Source organism: Bufo bufo, chromosome 4 (genome assembly GCF_905171765.1).
Source record: "Bufo bufo chromosome 4, aBufBuf1.1, whole genome shotgun sequence".
NCBI classification, from domain to species: Eukaryota; Metazoa; Chordata; class Amphibia; order Anura; family Bufonidae; genus Bufo; species Bufo bufo.
The window spans coordinates 626,811,772-626,838,208 of NC_053392.1; the positions used below are offsets into that span (position 1 = coordinate 626,811,772).

The 26,437-nt window shown below is 49.1% G+C and overlaps 1 protein-coding gene across 1 annotated transcript; it reads left to right on the forward strand.

The window, feature by feature from the left end:
* Positions 1–9,070: 9,070 nt before the first annotated feature.
* Positions 9,071–12,662, forward strand: LOC120999796 (lactoylglutathione lyase-like). Its single transcript, XM_040430777.1, has 6 exons — positions 9,071–9,285; positions 9,868–9,950; positions 10,271–10,411; positions 10,674–10,738; positions 10,918–11,007; positions 12,141–12,662. Exons 1-6 carry the CDS (start codon positions 9,205–9,207, stop codon positions 12,224–12,226), a joined length of 546 nt encoding a protein of 181 aa, XP_040286711.1. The 5' UTR covers positions 9,071–9,204; the 3' UTR covers positions 12,227–12,662.
* The last annotated feature ends 13,775 nt before the right edge of the window (positions 12,663–26,437 follow it).

The following is a 26,437-nucleotide window of genomic DNA, read 5'->3' on the forward strand; positions in this document are numbered from 1 at the left end:
ATATTGTACAGCATGGTGTATAGATTATAATGTATATTGTACAGCATGGTGCAGGGATTATAATGTATACTGTACAGCATGGTGCAGGGATTATAATGTATATTGTACAGCATGGTGTATAGATTATAATGTATATTGTACAGCATGGTGCAGGGATTATAATGTATATTGTACGGCATGGTGTAGGGATTATAATGTATATTGTACAGCATGGTGCAGGGATTATAATGTATACTGTACAGCATGGTGCAGGGATTATAATGTATATTATACAGCATGGTACAGGGATTATAATGTATATTGTACAGCATGGTGCAGGGATTATAATGTATACTGTACAGCATGGTGCAGGGATTATAATGTATATTATACAGCATGGTGCAGGGATTATAATGTATACTGTACAGCATGGTGCAGAGATTATAATGTATATTATACAGCATGGTGCAGGGATTATAATGTATATTGTACAGCATGGTGCAGGGATTATAATGTATATTGTACAGCATAGTGCAGGGATTATAATGTATATTGTACAGCATAGTGCAGGGATTATAATGTATATTGTACGGCATGGTGTATAGATTATAATGTATATTGTACAGCATAGTGCAGAGATTATAATGTATACTGTACAGCATGGTGCAGGGATTATAATGTATACTGTACAGCATGGTGCAGGGATTATAATGTATATTATACAGCATGGTGCAGGGATTATAATGTATATTGTACGGCATGGTGTATAGATTATAATGTATATTGTACAGCATGGTGCAGGGATTATAATGTATATTGTACGGCATGGTGTATGAACTATAATGTATATTGTACGGCATGGTGTATAGATTATAATGTATATTGTACAGCATGGTGCAGGGATTATAATGTATATTATACAGCATGGTGCAGGGATTATAATGTATATTGTACAGCATAGTGCAGGGATTATAATGTATACTGTACAGCATGGTGCAGGGATTATAATGTATACTGTACAGCATGGTGCAGGGATTATAATGTATATTGTACGGCATGGTGTATAGATTATAATGTATATTGTACAGCATGGTGCAGGGATTATAATGTATACTGTACAGCATGGTGCAGGGATTATAATGTATATTATACAGCATGGTGCAGGGATTATAATGTATACTGTACAGCATGGTGAAGGGATTATAATGTATACTGTACAGCATGGTGCAGGGATTATAATGTATACTGTACAGCATGGTGCAGGGATTATAATGTATATTGTACGGCATGGTGTATAGATTATAATGTATATTGTACAGCATGGTGCAGGGATTATAATGTATACTGTACAGCATGGTGCAGGGAATATAATGTATATTGTACAGCATGGTGTATAGATTATAATGTATATTGTACGGCATGGTGTATAGATTATAATCTATACTGTACAGCATGGTGCAGGGATTATAATGTATATTATACAGCATGGTGCAGGGATTATAATGTATATTGTACAGCATGGTGCAGGGATTATAATGTATACTGTACAGCATGGTGCAGGGATTATAATGTATATTATACAGCATGGTGCAGGGATTATAATGTATACTGTACAGCATGGTGCAGGGATTATAATGTATACTGTGCAGCAAAAGTATTGAGGTTACACCATGCCGGACAATATAACCCCTGCGCCATGCTGTACAATATGCAGCGTAGAGGTATACTGTATATTGTGTGTATTGCCAGGGTGGGCATCCCCAGAGTTTTACAGGCATACCCCATTACATGAAGTCCAGGCTGCGGCGATGAGCGGTCCTGCAGAGGTCCTGATCGGAGGCGCCTGCGCAGCTTCCAGGGAACACTGATGATCGGTGACCCCAGCACAGGCCATGTTCACACACACAGGGCAGGAGAAATCACTTGACACCACAGCCTGTCCCCAGATGGCTACTTACCTCTGCTGCGATCCCACATATAGGTACACGGTACGGAGACACTCGCCATTTTTGTGATATCATAACTTCCCACTGTCCTCAACAATTCAGGAAAAATAGGTGGGGCCTATTTGGAGGGGCGTGGCCTCATGTGAACCGTCTTATCTACTATAATTTATGGCAGAAGCCGGCATAAATTTGAATTTCTGACACATGGGCAGTCGTCAGAAGCGTGCCTCTAAGTGCCTTCTGTGACTGGTTGTCACGGCTGTATGTGAGCAACAAGAGTATACACAGTAAAAAGAGCTACTGACCGGACCCAAACTAGGGAGGATAAAGGGTGACCCCTGTCAGACCCTCAAAGCTCTCCCTATGCTGCTAAAGCACATGCCCGGATCCAAATGGCGGAACGAGGCATGCCCGCGTACCTAAGACTGATGACCACTGTAACCCCTACAATAGTGGAAGGGGCACGGCCACCGGTGCCCTGCTCAGTCTATGGAGGGAACCGTGGCCACCTCAGATCCAGTCAGAAAATAACCAGGTACACAACAATGTCTGCACACTTAGCTGAAGGAGCTGCAGCCGCAGAGAAGACGGATACAAGGACAGCTGGCAATATCCGGAGTGCTTGCTGCAGCAGAACACAGGTCCAGTGAACTGATAGCCACAAGTGAAGATACTCAAGCAAGAGCCACAACTGAAATGAGAAATATAATCCACGCCCTACAATAGGAGGAGGGGTGATTTAAAGGCAGGGAAATCAAACGCAGGAGGAACAGCTGGGAGGAAGGAAACAGAAAGTAAAGACTTCATCACAGGGGCGGAGAAACAGAGCAGTGAGAACTCCTCTAAGCTCTAGTAGTGACATCATCACAGGGGTGGAGAAACAGAGCTGTGAGAATGTCTCAAAGCTCTGGTAGTGACACTGGTGTGACGGACGACTCAGTAGTCACGGGCTCCCAGGAGCGCAACAGCCTTTAATCAGTCCCGCCAGTCATCTGCACTGAGCCTCCGCTCTGGGGGTCTCTAAGGTAGAAAAGCATCCACAGTGACCTTCAATGGAGGCCGACCACAGGACTCCTGGGAGCAGGGGCCCCCAGACTGAACCCCTTCTCTATCCCGTGTGAAAATGCTGCATGAAACCACTAGGGGGAGCTCACTGCAGACAGATGATTACGGTTCCTATTCAGTCAATGGAAACTGCATAAATTCCTATGCACTGAGCTCCCCCTAGTGGTGGCTAGGGTCGTAACCTGGCCAGTAATTCACCAACCAAGCCGGTAATTCATTTCAATGTGCACTTGCCACTATTACTAATGAGCGCTTCCATTCTGGAGCGCTCATTAGTACAGCCTTTACCTCTCCCCCACTTGTGTCAAAAAAAACTGAACTCCCCTCCTCCATTTGCTTGCACTGCGGTGAACATTCGCTGCTGACTGGAAGCTCAGGACAGGATCGGCGCTCCAGCGTGATGACGTCTCGCTGGTCCTGTCCTCCAGTCAGCATTTCACTGCAGCGGGAGCAAATGGGGGAGGTGAGTTCTTTAGCAGCACTAATGGGGGCATTACTATTACTGGGGGGCACTAATGGGGGCATTACTATTACTTATACAGGTGATATCGGTACAAACAGGGTTAAGCAGAGAAAAAGTCAGTTAACAGGTAAGATGAAAGTTCCTTTGGGTTATAATGGTGGAATAGTCCTAGGCTGCAGTCACGTGGGGGCAGTGATGTCAGCTGGTTCCCGGTCTCTCCAAACACATTGGCACGATGTAACCCCCCACCTTCAGAAAAGATACGCCCGCTTGATGGCACAAGCCTTTTAACTTGTAGCCCGTCCCTCCCCTCCTGGCCTTTGGGAGGGGTCCACCCTCCTCTCTGCTGGGCTGGCAGCTAGTGACCCACAAAACCCTTTAGGGTTCATAGCTCCAGGCTAGCAGGTCACAGAAAGATGGTTTTGGGACCAACGGATCCGCCTGGGTTACGGCTAAAACTCGAGTCCAAGCATGCTACCGTTATTTGGTTTCTGTGGAGAGATATGTATATCTCCCCTCCCGGGCATCCTAGCATCAAGCCAGGACCACGTGGATGTTTGGCTTTGCCCCAGGATCGCAAAAAGATAACTGAATTATGCCTGGGATGGACGGGCGATTCATAATTCCTTATGAAATGTAGGTGCCAACATGTCTGGGAGGTATCATTGAGCCTAGGCAAGGGCAGAGACCCCCTGCTGGGGGTTTTCCTGCAGGATTAGCCTGCCTCCAAACTGGCTGGTTGAGGTGTGACTTTATCCACCTGGGGCCTCCTTGAAGCCTGGACCCCTGGGGCTTTCTCCCTTGCTAGCTGACAGCAGATGGCTGGGGGGTGAGAACATATTTATATTTTGCATATACACTGACTGTGTACAAGCCAAAAGGTGAATCAACTGACAATCAGGGCTGCCAGTAAATAATAATCCATATTCGTCACACTGGGGGCACTTATGGGGGCCCTAAAATTACCAGGGGGATCTTATGGGGGCATTAATATTACTGGGGGTACTAATGGAGGCATTACTATTACTGGGGGGCACTAAATGAGGTATTACTATTCCTGGGGGCACTAATGGAGGTATTACTATTACTGGGGGGCACAAATGGAGGTATTACTATTTTTGGGGGCACTAATGGAGGCATTACTATAAATGGGGGCACTAATAGGGGCATTACTATTACTGGGGGCACTAATGGGGGCATTACTACTACTGGGGGGCAGTAAAGGAGGTATTACTATTTCTGGGGGCACTAATGGCAGCATTAATATTACAGGGGGCACTAATGGGGGCATTACTAATACAGGGGGCACTAATAGAGGCATTACTATTGCTAGGGGCACAAATGGGGCATTACTATTACTGGGGGCATTACTATTGCTGGGGGCACTAATGGAGGCATTACTATTACTGGAAGGCAGAAATGAGGGCATTATTATTACTGGGGGACACTAATGGGGCATTACTATTACTGGGGGACAATAATGGGGGCATAACTATTACTGGAAAGCACTAAGGGGGCATTACTATTACTGGGGGCACTAATGGGGCATTACTATTACTGGGGGACAATAATGGGGGTATAACTATTACTGGAAAGCACTAAGGGGGCATTACTATTACTGGGGGCACTAATGGGGCATTACTATTACTGGGGGACAATAATGGGGGCATAACTATTACTGGAAAGCACTAAGGGGGCATTACTATTACTGGGGGGCACTAATGGGGACATTACTATTACCTTGGGACACTAATGGGGGCATTACTATTACTGGAGGCACCAATGGGGGCATTACTATTAATGGGGGCATTATTAATACAGGAGGCACTAATGGAGGCATTACTATTGCTAGGGGCACAAATGGGGCATTACTATTACTGGGGGCATTACTATTACTGGGGGCACTAATGGAGGCATTACTATTACTGGAAGGCAGAAATGAGGGCATTACTATTACTGGAGGGCACAAATGGGGCATTACTATTACTGGAGGGCAGTAATGGGGCATTACTATTACTGGGGGGGGCACTAATGGGGGCATTACTATTACTGGAGGGCAGTAATGGGGGCATTACTATTAGTGGGGAGCACTAAGGGGGCATTACTATTACTGGGGAGCACTAAGGGGGCATTACTATTACTGGGGGGCACTAATGGGGGCATTACTATTACTGGAGGGCAGTAATGGGGGCATTACTATTAGTGGGGAGCACTAAGGGGGCATTACTATTACTGGGGAGCACTAAGGGGGCATTACTATTACTGGGGGGCACTAATGGGGGCATTACTATTACTGGAGGGCAGTAATGAGGGCATTACTATTAGTGGGGAGCACTAAGGGGGCATTACTATTACTGGGGAGCACTAAGGGGGCATTACTATTACTGGGGGGCACTAATGGGGGCATTACAATTACTGGAGGGCAGTAATGGGGGAATTACTATTACTGGGGGCACAAATGGGGCATTACTATTACTGGAGGGCACTAATGGGGGTATTACTATTACTGGGGGACACTAATGGGGACATTACTATTACTGGTAAAGAAAAATACTGATCTGGGCTCCTTATCTGCCGGACTCCTCATGAATTACTTACTTTAGATAATAGTCCAGAATCTGGGTGGGGATTCCCTTTAAAAAAGTGTGAAAAATTCAACATGATCTGACCATTGGGTCAAATAACACCAGTGTTAAGCCACGCCCTCACAACCACACCCTCTTTGGGGTGAGGCTTAAGGCCTCATGCACACGACCGTTGTTTTGGTCCGGATCCGAGACGCAGTTTTTGCGGCTCGGATGCGGACCCATTCACTTCAATGGGGCCGCAAAAGATGTGGACAGCACTCCGTGCGCTGTCCGCATCCGTTGCTCCGTTCCGTGGTCCACCAAAAAAATATAACCTGTCCTATTCCTGTCCGTTTTGCGGATGAGAATAGGCAGTTATATTAATGGCTGTCCGTGCCGTTCTGCAAATTGCGGACTGCAAAACACACAACGGTCGTGTATATGAGGCCTAACTTGGCAGCTTTATAGCCGAATGGATGAGAATATTGATGGAGTCTCCGTCTTCAGCTTCTTTAGGCCCCCTGCACACGAACGTGTGCGCCCCGTGGTCGTGCTGCAAATTGCAGGCCGTAATGCATGGTCACCGACCGTGTGGCTGCCGCAGCGGATCGTGGACCCATTCACTTTAATGGGTCCGCGATCCGCCCGTTCCGCAAAAAGATAGGACATGTTCTATCTTTTTGCGGAACGGAAGTACGTGACGAAACCCCACGGAAGCACTCCGTAGTGCTTCCGTAGGGTTCCGTTCCCTGCTTCCATTCCGCATCTCCGGATTTGCGGACTCATTCAAGTGAATGGGTCCGCATCCTTGATGAGGAATACCCACGAAACTGCACCCATGTATTGCAGATCCGCAAATGTCTGGCATTTTAGGGGCCCTAAAGCATGAGAAGTAGTTTGGAATCCAAATGTGTAAAAATGCCCTGTGAAATCCTAAAGATTCTCATTGGAATTTGGGCCCCTTTACGCACCTAGGCTGCAAAAAAAGTGTCACACATGTGGTATTGCCGTATTCAGGAGAAGTTGGGCAATGTTTTTTGGGGTGTATTTTTACATATACCCATGCTGGGTGAGAGAAATATCTCTGTAAATTGACAACTTTGTATAAAAAAAATTAAAAAGTTGTCATTTACAGAGATATTTTTCTCACCCAGCATGGGTATATGTAAAAATACACCCCAAAACACATTGCCCTACTTCTCCTGAGTACGGCAATACCACATGTGTGACACTTTTTTGCAGCCAAGGTGCGCAAAGGGGCCCAAATTCCAATGAGAATCTTTACGATTTCACAGGGCATTTTTTACGCATTTGGATTCCAGACTTCTTCTCACACTTTAGGGCCCCTAAAATGCCAGGGCAGTACAAACACCCCACAAGTGACCCACAAGACACCCCAAGGTATTCCGTGAGGGGCATGGCGAGTTCCTAGAATATTTTTTTTTTGGCACAAGTGAGCGGAAAATGATTTTATTTATTTTTTCTCTTACAAAGTCTCATATTCCACTAACTTGTGACAAAAAATAAAATTTTACATGTACTCGCCATACCCCTCACGAAATACCTTGGGGTGTCTTCTTTCCAAAATGGGGTCACATGTGTGGTATTTATACTGCCCTGGCATTTTAGGGGCCCTAAAGCGTGAGAAGAAGTCTGGGATCCAAATGCCTAAAACTTTTTACGCATTTTGATTCCGTGAGGGGTATGGGGAGTTCATGTGAGATTTTATTTTTTGCCACAAGTTAGTGGAATATGAGACTTTGTAAGAAAAAACAAAAAAACAAAAAAATCTATTTCCGCTAACTTGTGACAAAAAATAAAAAATCTTCTATGAACTCGCCATGCCCCTCAAAAGTGATCTTTATAGCGCCGCAGCGATTTTATGGTGTTTTTGCAGTGATCAGAAAAAAAATAATTTCTGTCACTGCGGTGGGGCGGACTGAACGCAAGTGTGCGCACAAGATCAGGCCTGATCGGGCGAACACGGCGTTTTTTGTAGAGCCCATAGAACATGTCCTATTCGTGTCCGCAATTGCGGACAAGAAAAACCAGAACTATATAGAAAAGCCAAAGCCAGCGTGAAAGTAGCCTGACTTAGGGCTCGTTCACACGACCGTTGGTGTCCCGTTCCTGTATTGCGGATCCGCAATACACGGGCACCGTTCCGTTGTCATTCCACATCACGGATGCGAACCTATTCATTTAAATGGGTCCGCAAATCCGGAGATGCGGAACACGGAACGGAACACTACGGAGTGCTTTCTGGGGTTCTGTGCCTCCGCACCGCAAAAAGATAGAACATGCTCTATCTTTTTGTGGAACGGAGGGATCGCGGACCCGGACCTATTCAAGTGAATGGGCCTGCGATCCCCATGCGCCTGCCCCACAGACGGTGTATTGCGGACCGCAATTTGTGGTGCACAGCACGGGCTTCACACGAGCCTGAACCGCCGTCCATTAAACGCTCCGTGAATCCGGTAACCATTCCAGGTGGAGATAGTTGGAGGACCCATAATAAGAATATCTGTGAAACCCCGCCCTCTGCCTCCACATCCCCGCCTCTCCTCCACTCAGTCCCGCCCTCTGCCTCCACATCCCCGCCTCTCCTCCACTCAGTCCCGCCCTCTGCCTCCACATCCCCGCCTCTCCTCCACTCAGTCCCGCCCTCTGCCTCCACATCCCCGCCCCTCCTCCACTCAGCCCCGCCCTCTGCCTCCACATCCCCGCCCCTCCTCCACTCAGCCCCGCCCTCTGCCTCCACATCCCCGCCTTTCCTCTCATCAGCCCCGCCCTCCGCCTCTACATTCCCGCTCCTCCTCCCTTCAGCCCCGCTCTCTGCCTCCACATCCCCGCCCCTCCTCCCCTCAGCCCCGCCCTCTGCCTCCACATCCCCGCCCCTCCTCCCCGCAGCCCCTCCTTCCAGCAGCAGGCACGGATTTCCCATCGGCTCTCTTGGTGACGCAGCCCCGCCCTGTCACATGACCTAGGATTAACCAGACGCTCCGCGCAACTGACCTCTGACCGATCATAAACCAATCAGAGCGAGCAGCTGAAGATGGGGCGGAGCGACATTCCCGATTAGGTGAGCTCTCGGAGCCAGGTGACAGTAGCCCCGCCCCAGTCATCGTTGATTGGCTGCAGGTGTGCTGTGACGTAACCGGGCTGTGGTCGGAGGGTCACTGACATGGCGGAGACGCAGGAGCTGCACGGGCTGAGCGATGAGGTGGCGTACGCGGCCTGTACGGACCCGGAGCCGGCCACCAAGGTACCGGGTGCCCCCCCACCTTGCACCATTATATGCTCGCCCCGGAGGCTGTCATATTGGCCCCTACCAGGGTCAGGGCCCGGGGCTGAAGGGTCCTTTCTGTTCTATATGGGAAGGGGTTGTTACATTGTGTCTCCTCTGCATTGTGATTGGTCACATGCTTCCTTTATTTGTTTTTGGAGTTTGGGATCAGCGCGGTGGGCGGAGTCTGTAATGTCTTGGGGGCTGTTCACACACATCAGACTCGCTGCAGACATTTCTGTGATTGTTCCGCAGAACGTCCTCATTCTGATGGGGCTAAAATCCTGCACTAAATCTGCGACGTGTGAATACACCCTTATATTCCAGGTGCCTCCAGAGCTGCACTTCGTTCTACTCCAGTCACTTCCCCTCTTCAGCTCTTGCACTTACGGTTCTCATACTCCTTTCACCGCCAGAGCTGCACTCGGTTCTCTTGCCTCTACTTCCGTCCTCACTGTCCTGCTGTTTTCCTCACGTTCCTGCTTGTTCAGTGTCTGTAGCTGTCCTGCTCTGATGCTTTGGAGTCCTGTTTCCTTCTCACGTCTTTTCTTTATCTTGCAGGATTTTATGATGCAGCAGACGATGCTCCGCATCAAAGACCCCCAGAAATCGCTGCCGTTCTACACCAAATGCCTCGGCATGACGTGAGTCTGACCAGTGTCCTCCAGGACCAGCAGAGGGCGCCCCCCAGTGCCCGTCACCCAGAGCCATGATAGGAACCGACTCCGGCATATGACACGGCCTGGCAGCTTCTAGTGGACGCTTTTATGTTTAAAGGGGTTCTCTGCTTATAACGCTCCAGCACTGATATAACCTCCAGACATTACATCATATGTGACCGATATCAGCCGCTCCTCTTATAACGCTCCAGCACTGATATAAGCTGGCCTTTTATTGGGTGACCGGCCCTTTAATACAAGGTGAGGAGCATTCTGGATAGTAACTTGAGTCTTTTCTCCCTCAGTCTTCTCCAGAAGTTCGATTTCCCCTCTATGAAGTTCTCCTTGTATTTCATGGGCTATGAGGACAAGAAGGATATCCCCGAGGACATAAATGAGAGGACGGCTTGGACATTTTCGCGTAAAGCGACCCTGGAGCTCACACAGTAAGATTTGCTCTCCTCAGGTTCGGCTGTTGTGTCCCCCCATGCTTTACACTGCAGGTGTGCTTGTGCACAGTTGTGATCCCTGTCTTCAGCTTGAGGTAGTTGGAAATCAACCTCTTCCTTGTGCTGCACTGTGCCTCTTCTATGCTTTACACTGCAGCTCTGCTCCATTCCAGTTTATGTAAGCACAAATGCTTGTTTCCCCCCCCCCCTACATACCCTCTGACGTCAGGTGACTCCTCTTGTGTTTTATTTCCTGCAGTAATTGGGGGACAGAGAATGATGAGAAGCCGTATCACAACGGGAACTCGGATCCGCGTGGATTCGGTAAGTTGTCAGAATCCATGGACGAAGGGATATCAAACCTGCGGTCTGTGCAGTGAATAGAGTCTATTGTCCGCTGTTACCAGTCATCGTCTTATAACGCTGCTGCACTGGTTATAGGGTACTGGCCCTTTAATTCTGTGAGCTGACCCCCGACCCCTCTGCTCTCCTCCTTGTCGCAGGTCATATCGGCATCGCGGTCCCAGACGTCTACGCCGCATGTAAGCGATTTGAGGAGCTCGGAGTCACATTTGTGAAGAAACCGGATGACGGTAAATAAGACTCTGAACTGCTTGTCCAATATCTGTCTTCTGTTACACCCAGAGCTGCATTCACCATGCTTATACTCGAGTCACACCCAGAGCTGCATTCACCATGCTTATACTCCATTTACAACCATGGCTGCATTTACCATGCTTATACTCCAGTCACATCTACAGCTGCCCTCACCATGCTTATACTCGAGTCACACCCAGAGCTGCCCTCACCATGCTTATACTCGAGTCACACCCAGAGCTGCCCTCACCATGCTTATACTCGAGTCACACCCAGAGCTGCCCTCACCATGCTTATACTCGGGTCACACCCAGAGCTGCCCTCACCATGCTTATACTCGGGTCACACCCAGAGCTGCCCTCACCATGCTTATACTCGGGTCACACCCAGAGCTGCCCTCACCATGCTTATACTCGGGTCACACCCAGAGCTGCCCTCACCATGCTTATACTCGGGTCACACCCAGAGCTGCCCTCACCATGCTTATACTCGGGTCACACCCAGAGCTGCCCTCACCATGCTTATACTCGGGTCACACCCAGAGCTGCCCTCACCATGCTTATACTCGAGTCACACCCAGAGCTGCCCTCACCATGCTTATACTCGAGTCACACCCAGAGCTGCCCTCACCATGCTTATACTCGAGTCACACCCAGAGCTGCCCTCACCATGCTTATACTCGAGTCACACCCAGAGCTGCCCTCACCATGCTTATACTCGAGTCACACCCAGAGCTGCCCTCACCATGCTTATACTCGAGTCACACCCAGAGCTGCCCTCACCATGCTTATACTCGAGTCACACCCAGAGCTGCCCTCAAGGTTCCTATGACGGTTGAAATTGTGCTCAGAGCTTAGTTGTCACATGACTGCGCTCCTGATATATGGGGCTGGAGTCTCTGAGGTCAGCAGAATGTAGACTGCAGCTCTGGGTATGACTGGAGGATGGAACATAGCATCAGAATAATGAGCGCTGCTTTTTTCGTGTGTTATGTAGTAATGTGTACAGTGTGAGGGCAGAAGAAGCCACCAGTGTTCTCGGTGCAGCTTTGAGTGTGACTAGAGCGCGAGCAGAGAGACCCAGCCGTATATGATCGGTGTAAATGATGCGACTTCCTGATTTCTTGCAGGTAAAATGAAAGGCTTGGCGTTTGTTCAGGATCCTGACGGCTACTGGATCGAGATTCTCAGCCCCAACATTTTGTCCGTCGTGTAAGCGGCCGCCATTGCTCCACATCCGACGCCGGTGCCTCTTGCAGAAAATGCGATGTTGCTGTAGAGCGGGGGTCAGCATCCTTCAGCACTACAGCTGTTGAGAAACTACAGATCCCAGCATGCTCCATTCATGTCTATGACAGTTCTGAGTAGAGCAGTGGAACTATGCATGCTGGGAGATGTAGTTTCACAGCAGCTGGAGGAATTGCCTACCCCTACTATAGAGCATTACACTACATCACGCTGGTATAGTGACAGGTCATGTGACCTCCAATGACTGATCACCTGCTCTAGAGCCGCCCTGTGCATCGTCAGTATTACCCCAGATTTAGTGCCTTAACAGGAGCGCGCCGTGTAGAACGTCGTCACCGTGCTCAGACCATCGCAACTCTGTGTTACCTGACAATAAACGGAAAATCCTGTGGGGAGTGATTGTCCGCCTGGAGTTGTCTGCTTTATTTTATACATGTTTCCTGCATTTGTAATATCTCGGTGCGGTCTCCGGAGTGATGGCATACATCAAAAAGGAAGTACCGTATTTTTCGCCCTAGAAGACGCACCTAGGTTTTTGAGGTGGAAAATAAGAAAAAAAATATTTTGAGCCAATAGGTGTGCTTTTGGTGGGTTTTGAACTAATTGTGGTCTGTGGATGGCACTGTTATGGGGGGGGATCTGTGGGTGACGCACTGTTATGGGGGGGGGGGGAGATCTGTGGGTGACGCACTGTTATGGGGGGGGGGGGGGGAGATCTGTGGGTGACGCACTGTTATGGGGGGGGAGATCTGTGGGTGACGCACTGTTATGGGGGGGGGGGAGATCTGTGGGTGACGCACTGTTATGGGGGGGGGGGGGAGATCTGTGGGTGACGCACTGTTATGGGGGGGGGGGGTCTGTGGGTGACGCACTGTTATGGGGGGGGGGGGGAGATCTGTGGGTGACGCACTGTTATGGGGGGGGGGGGGAGATCTGTGGGTGACGCACTGTTATGGGGGGGGGGAGATCTGTGGGTGACGCACTGTTATGGGGGGGGGGAGATCTGTGGGTGACGCACTGTTATGGGGGGGGGGAGATCTGTGGGTGACGCACTGTTATGGGGGGGATCGATCTGTGGGTGACGCACTGTTATGGGGGGGATCGATCTGTGGGTGACGCACTGTTATGGGGGGGATCGATCTGTGGGTGACGCACTGTTATGGGGGGGATCATCGATCTGTGGGTGACGCACTGTTATGGGGGGGGGGATCTGTGGGTGACGCACTGTTATGGGGGGGGATCTGTGGATGACACATATATAGCATCTTATGCTATGGATCATCCACAGATCCCCTCCATAACAGTGTCCCTGTAGTGAATGACCCTCAATAGAGGGGGTGGGGGTCGCATCTGCTTTTATAATGACAGCGGGGCCCGTGCAGCGACTGTATTCTACCACACGGGCCCCGCTCACTGTATAATCATATCTATATTCTGTAATAGTTAATTGTGGTCAGGGCGACGGCCCCTGGACGAAGGAACTAGAGCTAACCTCAGGCTGGGAAATGCCGGGAGCCTGTAGCGAGGATAGGCCTAAAAGGGGCCAAAAAGGAGACCCAACCATACCATCAAACACTCATTGCACCGAACAGGGCAAGTGAACAGAAAGCATCACGGATCTCCGATCGGAGGATTTGGACCATATCTGGAGAACACGACTACCTCCAACGTCCCATGCACCTGATAACCTGAGGAGGCATCTGGTGCTTAGACACCGCCTCAAAATGAAAGGAGTGAAGCAGACCCTGTATAGAGTAAATATATCCTACCGTACGACCCCCGTTTTGAACAAAAAGACCCTTCACGATGGAGGTGCGGAATATACCGTCTCATATCACAGTGACTTCCATTTACCTTACCTCCTTGTCATGTGTACCGCCACACCGTTCTTGGAGCTGGTTAAATGCTGATGCAATTGACAGAGTGTCTGGAACCAGGAACGGTTTACTCCTATGTTGACTAACAGATGACCATATACGAGAAGGTCTGAATCCTTAGAGCTGCAGACTGAAACAAACAATGGTGAAACGGTTGGAAGTGCCTAGATCAGGCATCCCAAACCGCGGCCCCTCAGCTGCCGCAACCACAACCCCCACAACGCCCTGCTGCAGGCAGATACCTGCAGGCTGTCCGGGCACAGCGGGAGCCAAAAACCCGCAACTGCCTGAGGGCTGCAGCCCCCAACCCCCGGCCCCGATGAACCCCAACCATCCACCAAGGGCCCCAATCGGGCACCAACTGTTCCTGGTGGCCAAAATACTTACCTCTACTTATTCCCCAGGCCACACTTCCTAATAAGGCCAAAAAGACAGAACATGGTGCCTGTTGTCCTACCGAAGTAGCAAACTCAGTGAAGTGTAAACCCACCAGGCCTGGGGAACCATCCACAGAAATATATGGCTATTATGATTAATGTGCTTGTACTAAGGACAGGACGTACCCCAATACCTGCAGTTGTGACAGAAAATGCTTAAGGTCGTGATAAACTATGTATGCTGCGCCTGTAGTCGTGATAGGACTCGTGTCAGGCGACCCGACAGACTTCGTAAACTTGCGCCTTATTACTGTACCTTCCCATGGAAGACGGACCGATACCCAGGACTTAGGCCGGACACCAACACCCTCAGCCCGAGTTTGTAGATGAAGTAAGCCTGCCTGGGAGAAGGTGATGTCCGCAAAGGCCGGCTTAGAATGACTGCTTACAAAGAAAACAATGAAAACCCAACAACCTAGAAAATAAGAGTCAGAGAAAACAATCACGAGAGTGGGACTCTAATGGCACCAGCCACACGTGCGAGCCACCCCAAGAAAATTGTATTGCGAGCCACAGATGACCGAGCCATGTGAGCGGGTCTGAGGACAGAAAAGACATGGAACTTACTTGTTATGGGACCACGCAGCCGGCCTCGACTGGCGTTGTGTGTGTGTTTTTTTTTTTTTGAGAAGCCATGCGTGAGAGACTCTAATGGCAAAACACATGTGTCACCCTAAAGGGGGGAAGCCAAGCGTGAGAGACTAATGGCGGCGTCATATGTGTAAACTAACACGGAGAAGCCATGCGAGGGACACTAATGGCGGAGACATATGTGTAACACTAAAATGAAGCCATGCGTGGGAGACTAACGGCGGAGTCATACGTGTAAGACTAAATGGGGAAGCCATGCGTGAGACACTTAATGGCAGAGACATGTGTAACCCTAAAAGGGAGAAGCCCTGTAAGAGAGACTAATGGTGACTTCACATGTGTAACACCAAAGGGGAGAAGCCGTGTGCGAGAGACTAATGGCAGAGTCATATGTGCAACACTAGAATGGAGAAGCCATGCATGAGAGACTAATGGCAGAGTCCTACGTGAAGCCTAAAACGGAGAAGGCATGCGTGAGACTCCAATGGCGGAGTCCTATGTGACACTGAAGGGGGTAACCATACGTGAGAGACTCAAAAGGAAAAGCCACACGTGAGAGACTCTAATGGCGGAGGCATATGTAACCCTTAAAGGGAGAAGCCATACGTGAGAGACTCTAATGGCGGAGTCATATGTGACACTAAAAACAAAGAGAGAAGCCATGCGTGAGAGACTCTAATGGAAAAGCCATGCGTGAGAGACTCTAATGGCGGAGTTATATGCAACACTGAAAGGGAGAAGCCATGCGTGAGAGACCCTAATGGCGGAGTCATATGCCGGCTTAATTCCCTCTTAATTAATTACCAACCACCATGCCGCACCAGTATGACTTGGGAACTCGCATAACCATTATCCTCTCCGACAATGACCTAGGACGCTACCCAGCCTACAACCATATTGCCCCCCACCGAACAACATGAAGAACGAACACCGGGCACCCGAAGCCAAGGGATCGACCCGGAAGACCTCACCGTGATGATAAGTAATTAAACGTGAGCCCGACCTAAAGGCAAATGCATAGATATTAGTGATCCGAACCACTTGCATGAATGAAACATTAACCAACCGTGAAATTTTTTTTATTTTTATTTTTTTAAACAGATGGGAGAAAACCAGAGCCAGAGGCATATCAGTTAGCTAAGAAAAGCCCCTAGTCGTGACAACACGTGAATAACTGTGAAACATAGTAGTAATAACTTACTCCTATCGGCCCACTGTCCGCTAGGGAGCTATTAGGTTAACTGGGGCGGGAGATCCAACTGCGTGAATGCGAACCAGAAGTACCGGAGATCAGTCTGCGTCCCCACCACCGAGGAAAGAACTCCAGCCTGAAGAAGCAGCTATGTTTAGCGGAAGAGCAGAAGTAGAGCGGTGCGCTGATAGCCCTGGCAAGAATACTGAGTAACCATGATGTAGAAATGAAAGAACTGCAGCTTAATGTGGAAGCAGAGTAGAACACATGATGCAAGAACAAGTGGGTAAATGCAGCTCTGGATGTGAGAGGTGCCTAAAACATGGTATGGGCACAGCTCTGAGTATGAGCATGAGGAGCATGGTATAACGCAGCTGTATAAGTGCAAGCTGAAAGGAACCGAGTATAAATGTAATGCAACCGCGACCGCTGCTCTAGAAGTGAATGGCGTATAGGACAAAAATGTAAAGCAGACACACGGCTGTAGCTTGAAGGTAACAATCCTAACCACGATCCTCTGACCATGGAGCCCAACTCCCCTCGCCCAGAGTGCTACAAGTCACGGACCGTGGAACCAAGTCCGATCCTACCGTGAATGTAAGCACATGATCCAAGTGAGAACTGCCACCATGAATTCATGTCTGGGTTCCCCGACGTGTGTCATATTTCTCCGACCCGCCAATTCAACTAAATGTGGTGTTTAGGAAGTATACTGAATATTAACTGTGTCTTGCACAACATTACCCTATGGGAACTAATAGCAGATCTATGTGGTATGTAGGTAGACAGTGGCATACGTTTGAGCGAACATGTGAATAAGCTAAAATCCCCGACACGATATCATGCCCCATTAGATTTGAAAGAGGTGGTGTTCAGTAATGTAGAGCACCTATAACAATAATACACATCTATGGAACACTGGGAACCGGGTAAATGGGTGACCGCTCCCATGAAACCAGCCCCGAGCCTAGGAATGTGCCCGTGCTGGTGTACCTGCGCCTCTGTACGTGCGACTGCAGACCCCCCGGCCGGCGGCGGGATTACTAATACCGTGCGAGCCCCAGGACTGCCAAGTAGGCATGCAAACGTCACATATTTGGCCACAATTGAAGCGAGACTGGAACAGTGAGTGGGGAACAACAGAATGTTCCCCCAATGATGATCTGCAACGTGCCCGATGGAAACAGTGGAAACATAAACATAAGGTAAGGGTTTTTTTTTTTTTTTTTTTTTTTTTTTTTTTGTTTTTTTTTTAACAGAACCTCGGCACTGCTGCTCCCGCACGGAGAGCGATAACTCTAGAATCTTGCGAAATACCAAAAAGACACCTACCGCCAGTGGCCACATATACACAGAACTATGACCACATGGTCCGCCGACTGACAACCACATAATCAGACCAGATTCCTTAAGTGACAGTACACGGACTGAATGTCATACCTTGCACGCTCTGTGTTCTCCTCCCCCACCCTTGTTATAATAAAATGATGGAACAAATGAATATCATGGTTGTAAGGGACCTATGCCGGTTCTAGCCCTCTGAGGCGACTAATTATATGACTGTGGTTACCTCATGTGTAACCGCTATGTGACCTCTGGCCAGTCGGTACTTGCACAACACAGTGGGCGGGATTCCCACCCGTTGCGAGCGTTACCAGGGGCGGAGCCGCAGATCGTGCCTAGCAACCGGCACACGCGGCTGCCCCCGGAACGCCCGCCCCCACAACAAGCCCGCGCCGCCCGGCCACGGCATCCCCGCCCAAAGCTTATTCTGAACTTTTCATGTACACTGCATTGAATACATGTGAGAAATAAAGCAGTCAAGGAACCGGGAGTGGGCGTGGTATGCCTTCCATATTGGAGCACAGGGTAATAGTATATGGGGTTCCCCTGTGTGCCCCCACGGTGGAGCGCAGGGAAGGTTGGTGATATCTTTAGCACACATGTACAGTTCTAATATTTGGCGTAAAAGTCATGAATTAAACCCCGCCATGTTTAGAGCATAATTTGTGACTTTTCACTTGTTTTGCCACATCTCAAAAGTGGCTTCCTGCAGTCCGTCGTATTTACTATAATAGAGTTGTGGACTGGAAGGCTTCCTCAAGATCAAAGCGATTATAAATGCCGATGCGTTCCACCGTGGAACGCATTGGGGAAGTAGTGGAGCTCCGGGAGGTGGGGGGAATCGTACATGCCGATGCGTTCCACCGTGGAACGCATCGGGGAAGTAGTGGAGGTCCGGGAGGTGGACGGACTTGTACCTGCCGATGCATTCCACCGTGGAACGCATCGGGGAAGTAGTGGAGCTCCGGGAGGTGGGTGGATTTGTACATGCCGATGCGTTCCACCGTGGAACGCACCGGGAGTCTGTGTATGCTACGGATAGATGCAAGATATGTAGCAGTAGATCACGGCCAGCCGAGCGCTGCCCCCCCCCCCCCCCCCCGGGGTTAGGACCCGACCCGCCGCCCGGTCCCCACGCTGTTGCCCCGGCCTCGGATACCCCCTGCTTACCTGCCGAGCCGCCGGACGAGCCGCCGCAGCCAATACTCACCCAGCCGATGCGAAAAAAGAGCGGGACGTGCAGGAACCAGACGTGAACCGGAAGTACCAGGTACCTGACCGCACGTCCCGTCCCCTGATCTGCGTGTGGGTTAATATAGCCAAGGGGCGTGGCCTCTGCCCCTCCCACAAATACAGGCTGCACGGCAGCCTTAACTACTTGTGTATATAATGTAATCGCATAATCAGCGCTACTTACAACTACAAGCGCTCGGTAGGTAGCAGAGAGGAGGGAGGAGGCAGGCCGGGAGGACAGGCGCTGGCAGCGTGAGTCACTACGTCATGCGCCCAAGCCGCCTGCTTCATTCATAAAGTGGGCGGCGCAGGCGCGTGACGTAGTGAGTGACGCGCTGCCCGCCCGTCCTCCCGGCCTGCGTCCTCCCCTCCTCTCTGCTACCGAGCGCTTGTAGTGGTAAGTAGCGCTGATTATGCGATTACCGGTATATACATAATTAACTGTTACAGTTACGATTATACAGTGAGCGGGGCCCGTGTAGTAGAATACAGTCACTGCACGGGCCCCGCTGTCATTATAAATGCAGATGCCAGCCCCTCCTCCCTCACAGCTGATTCACCCGCTGCACGGCATCGCGGCATCATTGAAAATACGGCAAAATCAGCAGCATTCGCCCCATAAGACGCACTGCTATTTTCCCCCTACTTTTGGGGGGGAAAAAGTGTGTCTTATATGGCGAAAAATACGGTAATATATAGTTGTCTCTCGTTTTCTGTACTCAGCTGCTATACAAACCCTTGTGTAACCATGGATACAGACAACAAGCAACCTGTATTGTCTGATCCTGTGGTCATGTGTTCCTAATCCCTCTGGCTTCTGTCTTATAGTAAAATTAAGAACGGAGAGCAATAGACTGTATTCTCCTGTCCTACAGTCATCGTCTCTCCTAAAATGGCTGATAACAGGGAGCAATAGACTGTATTCTCCTGTCCTACAGTCATCCTCTCCCCTGAAATGGCTGATAACAGGGAGCAATAGACTGTATTCTCCTGTCCTACAGTCACCCTCCCCCCTGAAATGGCTGATAACAGGTGGCAATAGACTGTATTCTCCTGTCCTACAGTCATCCTCTCCCCTGAAATGGCTGATAACAGGGAGCAATAGACTGTATTCTCCTGTCCTACAGTCATCCTCTCCCCTGAAATGGCTGATAACAGGGAGCAATAGACTGTATTCTCCTGTCCTACAGTCATCCTCTCCCCTGAAATGACTGATAACAGGGGGCAATATACTGTATTCTCCTGTCCTACAGTCATCCTCTCCCCTGAAATGGCTGATAACAGGGAGCAATAGACTGTATTCTCCTGTCCTACAGTCATCCTCTCCCCTGAAATGGCTGATAACAGGGGGCAATAGACTGTATTCTCCTGTCCTACAGTCATCCTCTCCCCTGAAATGGCTGATAACAGGGGGCAATAGACTGTATTCTCCTGTCCTACAGTCATCCTCTCCTCTGAAATGGCTGATAACAGGGAGCCATAGATTGTATTCTCCTGTCCTACAGTCATCCTCTCCCCTGAAATGGCTGATAACAGGGGGCAATAGACTGTATTCTCCTGTCCTACAGTCATCCTCTCCCCTGAAATGGCTAATACAGGGGGCAATAGACTGTATTTTCCTGTCCTACAGTCATCCTCTCCCCTGAAATGGCTGATAACAGGGAGCAATAGATTGTATTCTCCTGTCCTACAGTCATCCTCTCCCCTGAAATGGCTGATAACAGGGGGCAATAGACTGTATTCTCCTGTCCTACAGTCATCCTCCCCCCTGAAATGGCTGATAACAGGTAACAATAGACTGTATTCTCCTGTCCTACAGTCATCCTCTCCCCTGAAATGGCTGATAACAGGGGGCAATAGACTGTATTCTCCTGTCCTACAGTCATCCTCTCCTCTGAAATGGCTGATAACAGGGAGCAATAGACTGTATTCTCCTGTCCTACAGTCATCCTCTCCCCTGAAATGGCTGATAACAGGGGGCAATAGACTGTATTCTCCTGTCCTACAGTCATCCTCTCCCCTGAAATGGCTGATAACAGGCGGCAATAGACTGTATTCTCCTGTCCTACAGTCATCCTCTCCCCTGAAATGGCTGATAACAGGGGGCAATAGACTGTATTCTCCTGTCCTACAGTCATCCTCTCCCCTGAAATGGCTGATAACAGGGGGCAATAGACTGTATTCTCCTGTCCTACAGTCATCCTCTCCCCTGAAATGGCTGATAACAGGGGGCAATAGACTGTATTCTCCTGTCCTACAGTCATCCTCTCCCCTGAAATGGCTGATAACAGGGGGCAATAGACTGTATTCTCCTGTCCTACAGTCATCCTCTCCCCTGAAATGGCTGATAACAGGGAGAAATAGACTGTATTCTCCTGTCCTACAGTCATCCTCTCCCCTGAAATGGCTGATAACAGGGACCAATAGATTGTATTCTCCTGTCCTACAGTCATCCTCTCCCCTGAAATGGCTGATAACAGGCAGCAATAGACTGTATTCTCCTGTCCTACAGTCATCCTCTCCCCTGAAATGGCTGATAACAGGGGGCAATAGACTGTATTCTCCTGTCCTACAGTCATCCTCTCCCCTGAAATGGCTGATAAAAGAGGGGCAATAGACTGTATTCTCCTGTCCTACAGTCATCCTCTCCCCTGAAATGGCTGATAACAGGGGGCAATAGACTGTATTCTCCTGTCCTACAGTCATCCTCTCCCCTGAAATGGCTGATAAAAGAGGGGCAATAGACTGTATTCTCCTGTCCTACAGTCATCCTCTCCCCTGAAATGGCTGATAACAGGGGGCAATAGACTGTATTCTCCAGTCCTACAGTCATCCTCTCCCCTGAAATGGCTGATAACAGGGAGCAATAGATTGTATTCTCCTGTCCTACAGTCATCCTCTCCCCTGAAATGGCTGATAACAGGGGGTAATAGACTGTATTCTCCTGTCCTACAGTAATCCTCTCCCCTGAAATGGCTGATACCAGGGAGCAATAGACTGTATTCTCCTGTCCTACAGTCATCCTCTCCTCTGAAATGGCTGATAACAGGGAGCAAAAGACTGTATTCTCCTGTCCTACAGTCATCCTCTCCCCTGAAATGGCTGATAACAGGGGCAATAGACTGTATTCTCCTGTCCTACAGTCATCCTCTCCCCTGAAATGGCTGATAACAGGGGGCAATAGACTGTATTCTCCTGTCCTACAGTCATCCTCTCCCCTGAAATGGCTGATAACAGGGGGCAATAGATTGTATTCTCCTGTCCTACAGTCATCCTCTCCTCTGAAATGGCTGATAACAGGGGGCAATAGACTGTATTCTCCTGTCCTACAGTCATCCTCTCCCCTGAAATGGCTGATAACAGGGGGCAATAGACTGTATTCTCCTGTCCTACAGTCATCCTATCCCCCCCTGAAATGGCTGATAACAGGGGGCAATAGACTGTATTCTCCTGTCCTACAGTCATCCTCTCCCCTGAAATGGCTGATAACAGGGGGCAATAGACTGTATTCTCGTGTCCTACAGTCATCCTCTCCCCTGAAATGGCTGATAACAGGGAGCAATAGACTGTATTCTCCTGTCCTACAGTCATCCTCTCCCCTGAAATGGCTGATAACAGGGGGCAATAGACTGTATTCTCCTGCCCTACAGTCATCCTTCCCCCTGAAATGGCTGATAACAGGGAGCAATAGACTGTATTCTCCTGTCCTACAGTCATCCTCTCCCCTGAAATGGCTGATAACAGGGAGCAATAGATTGTATTCTCCTGTCCTACAGTCATCCTCTCCCCTGAAATGGCTGATAACAGGGGGCAATAGACTGTATTCTCCTGTCCTACAGTCATCCTCTCCTCTGAAATGGCTGATAACAGGGGGCAATAGACTGTATTCTCCTGTCCTACAGTCATCCTCTCCCCTGAAATGGCTGATAACAGGGGGTAATAGACTGGATTCTCCTGTCCTACAGTCATCCTCTCCCCTGAAATGGCTGATAACAGGGAGCAATAGACTGTATTCTCCTGTCCTACAGTCATCCTCTCCTCTGAAATGGCTGATAACAATAGACTGTATTCTCCTTTCCTACAGTCATCCTCTCCCCTGAAATGGCTGATAACAGGGAGCAATAGACTGTATTCTCCTGTCCTACAGTCATCCTCTCCCCTGAAATGGCTGATAACAGGGGGCAATAGACTGTATTCTCCTGTCCTACAGTCATCCTCTCCCCTGAAATGGCTGATAACAGGGAGCAATAGACTGTTTTCTCCTGTCCTACAGTCATCCTCTCCCCTGAAATGGCTGATAACAGGGGGCAATAGATTGTATTCTCCTGTCCTACAGTCATCCTCTCCCCTGAAATGGCTGATAACAGGAGGCAATAGACTGTATTCTCCTGTCCTACAGTCATCCTCTCCCCTGACATGGCTGATAACAGGGGGCAATAGATTGTATTCTCCTGTCCTACAGTCATTCTCTCCCCTGAAATGGCCGATAACAGGGAGCAATAGACTGTATTCTCCTGTCCTACAGTCATCCTCTCCCCTGAAATGGCTGATAACAGGGAGCAATAGACTGTATTCTCCTGTCCTACAGTCATCCTCTCCCCTGAAATGGCTGATAACAGGGGGCAATAGATTGTAATCTATTGTCCTACAGTCATCCTCTCACCTGAAATGGCTGATAACAGGGAGCAATAGATTGTATTCTCCTGTCCTACAGTCATCCTCTCACCTGAAATGGCTGATAACAGGAGGAAATAGACTGTATTCTCCTGTTCTACAGTCATCCTCTCCCCTGAAATGGCTGATAACAGGGGGCAATAGACTGTATTCTCCTGTCCTACAGTCATCCTCTCCCCTGAAATGACTGATAACAGGGAGCAATAGACTGTATTCTCCTGCCCTACAGTCATCCTCTCCCCTGAAATGGCTGATTACAGGGGGCAATAGACTGTATTCTCCTGTCCTACAGTCATCCTCTCCCCTGAAATGGCTGATAACAGGGGGCAATAGACTGTATTCTCATGTCCTACAGTCATCCTCTCCCCTGAAATGGCTGATAACAGGGGGCAATAGACTGTATTCTCCTGTCCTACAGTCATCCTCTCCCCTGAAAAGGCTGATAACAGGGGGCAATAGATTGTATTCTCCTGTCCTACAGTCATCCTATCACCTGAAATGGCTGATAACAGGGAGCAATAGACTGTATTCTCCTGTCCTACAGTAATCCTCTCCTCTGAAATGGCTGATAACAGGGGCAATAGACTGTATTCTCCTGTCCTACAGTCATCCTCTCCCCTGAAATGGCTGATAACAGGAAGCAATAGACTGTATTCTCCTGTCCTACAGTCATCCTCTCCCCTGAAATGGCTGATAACAGGGGGCAATAGATTGTATTCTCCTGTCCTACAGTCATCCTCTCCTCTGAAATGGCTGATAACATGGGGCAATAGACTGTATTCTCCTGTCCTACAGTCATCCTCTCCCCTGAAATGGCTGATAACAGGGGGCAATAGACTGTATTCTCCTGTCCTACAGTCATCCTCTCCCCTGAAATGGCTGATAACAAGAGGCAATAGAATGTATTCTCCTGCCCTACAGTCATCCTCTCCCCTGAAATGGCTGATAACAGGGAGCAATAGACTGTATTTTCCTGTCCTACAGTCATCCTCTCCCCTGAAATGGCTGATAACAGGGGGCAATAGATTGTATTCTCCTGTCCTACAGTCATCCTCTCCCCTGAAATGGCTGATAACAGGGGGCAATAGATTGTATTCTCCTGTCCTACAGTCATCCTCTCCTCTGAAATGGCTGATAACAGGGGGTAATAGGCTGTATTCTCCTGTCCTACAGTCTTCCTCTCCCCTGAAATGGCTCATAACAGGGAGCAATAGATTGTATTCTCCTGTCCAACAGTCATCCTCTCTCCTGAAATGGCTGATAACAGGAAGCAATAGACTGTATTCTCCTGTCCTACAGTCATCCTCTCCCATAAAATGGCTGATAACAGGGGGCAATAGACTGTATTCTCCTGTCCTACAGTCATCCTCTCCCCTGAAATGGCTGATAACAGGGAGCAATAGACTGTATTCTCCTGTCCTACAGTCATCCTCTCCTCTGAAATGGCTGATAACAGGGGCAATAGTCTGTATTCTCCTGTCCTACAGTCATCCTCTCCCCTGAAATGGCTGATAACAGGAGGCAATATACTGTATTCTCCTGTCCTACAGTCATCCTCTCCCCTGAAATGGCTGATAACAGGAGGCAATAGACTGTATTCTCCTGTCCTACAGTCATCCTCTCCCCTGAAATGGCTGATAACAGGAGGCAATAGACTGTATTCTCCTGTCCTACAGTCATCCTCTCCCCTGAAATGGCTGATAACAGGGGGCAATAGACTGTATTCTCCTGTCCTACAGTCATCCTCTCCCCTGAAATGGCTGATAACAGGGGCAATAGACTGTATTCTCCTGTCCTACAGTCATCCTCTCCCCTGAAATGGCTGATAACAGGGGGCAATAGACTGTATTCTCCTGTCCTACAGTCATCCTCTCCCCTGAAATGGCTGATAACAGGAGGCAATAGACTGTATTCTCCTGTCCTACAGTCATCCTCTCCCCTGAAATGGCTGATAACAGGGAGCAATAGACTGTATTCTCCTGTCCTACAGTCATCCTCTCCCCTGAAATGGCTGATAACAGGGGCAATAGACTGTATTCTCCTGTCCTACAGTCATCCTCTCCCCTGAAATGGCTGATAACAGGGAGGCAATAGACTGTATTCTCCTGTCCTACAGTCATCCTCTCCTCTGAATGGCTGATAACAGGGGCAATAGACTGTATTCTCCTGTCCTACAGTCATCCTCTCCCCTGAAATGGCTGATAACAGGGGCAATAGATTGTATTCTCCTGTCCTACAGTCATCCTCTCCCCTGAAATGGCTGATAACAGGGGCAATAGACTGTATTCTCCTGTCCTACAGTCATCCTCTCCCCTGAAATGGCTGATAACAGGGAGCAATAGACTGTATTCTCCTGTCCTACAGTCATCCTCTCCCCTGAAATGGCTGATAACAGGGGGCAATAGACTGTATTCTCCTGTCCTACAGTCATCCTCTCCCCTGAAAAGATAATAACAGGGGAGCAATAGACTGTATTCTCCTGTCCTACAGTCATCCTCTCCCCTGAAATGGCTGATAACAGGGAGGCAATAGACTGTATTCTCCTGTCCTACAGTCATCCTCTCCCCTGAAATGGCTGATAACAGGAGGCAATAGACTGTATTCTCCTGTCCTACAGTCATCCTCTCCCCTGAAATGGCTGATAACAGGGAGCAATAGACTGTATTCTCCTGTCCTACAGTCATCCTCTCCCCTGAAATGGCTGATAACAGGGAGCAATAGACTGTATTCTCCTGTCCTACAGTCATCCTCTCCCCTGAAATGGCTGATAACAGGGGCAATAGACTGTATTCTCCTGTCCTACAGTCATCCTCTCCCCTGAAATGGCTGAT

Coding starts and splice junctions, on each gene's coding strand:
- LOC120999796 (XM_040430777.1), top strand. CDS start 9,205: ATGGCGGAGACGCAGGAGCTGCACGGGCTGAGCGATGAGGTGGCGTAC. Junction 9,951..10,270: donor ACCAAATGCCTCGGCATGAC/GTGAGTCTGACC, acceptor TTTCTCCCTCAG/TCTTCTCCAGAAGTTCGATT. Junction 10,739..10,917: donor CTCGGATCCGCGTGGATTCG/GTAAGTTGTCAG, acceptor TCCTTGTCGCAG/GTCATATCGGCATCGCGGTC.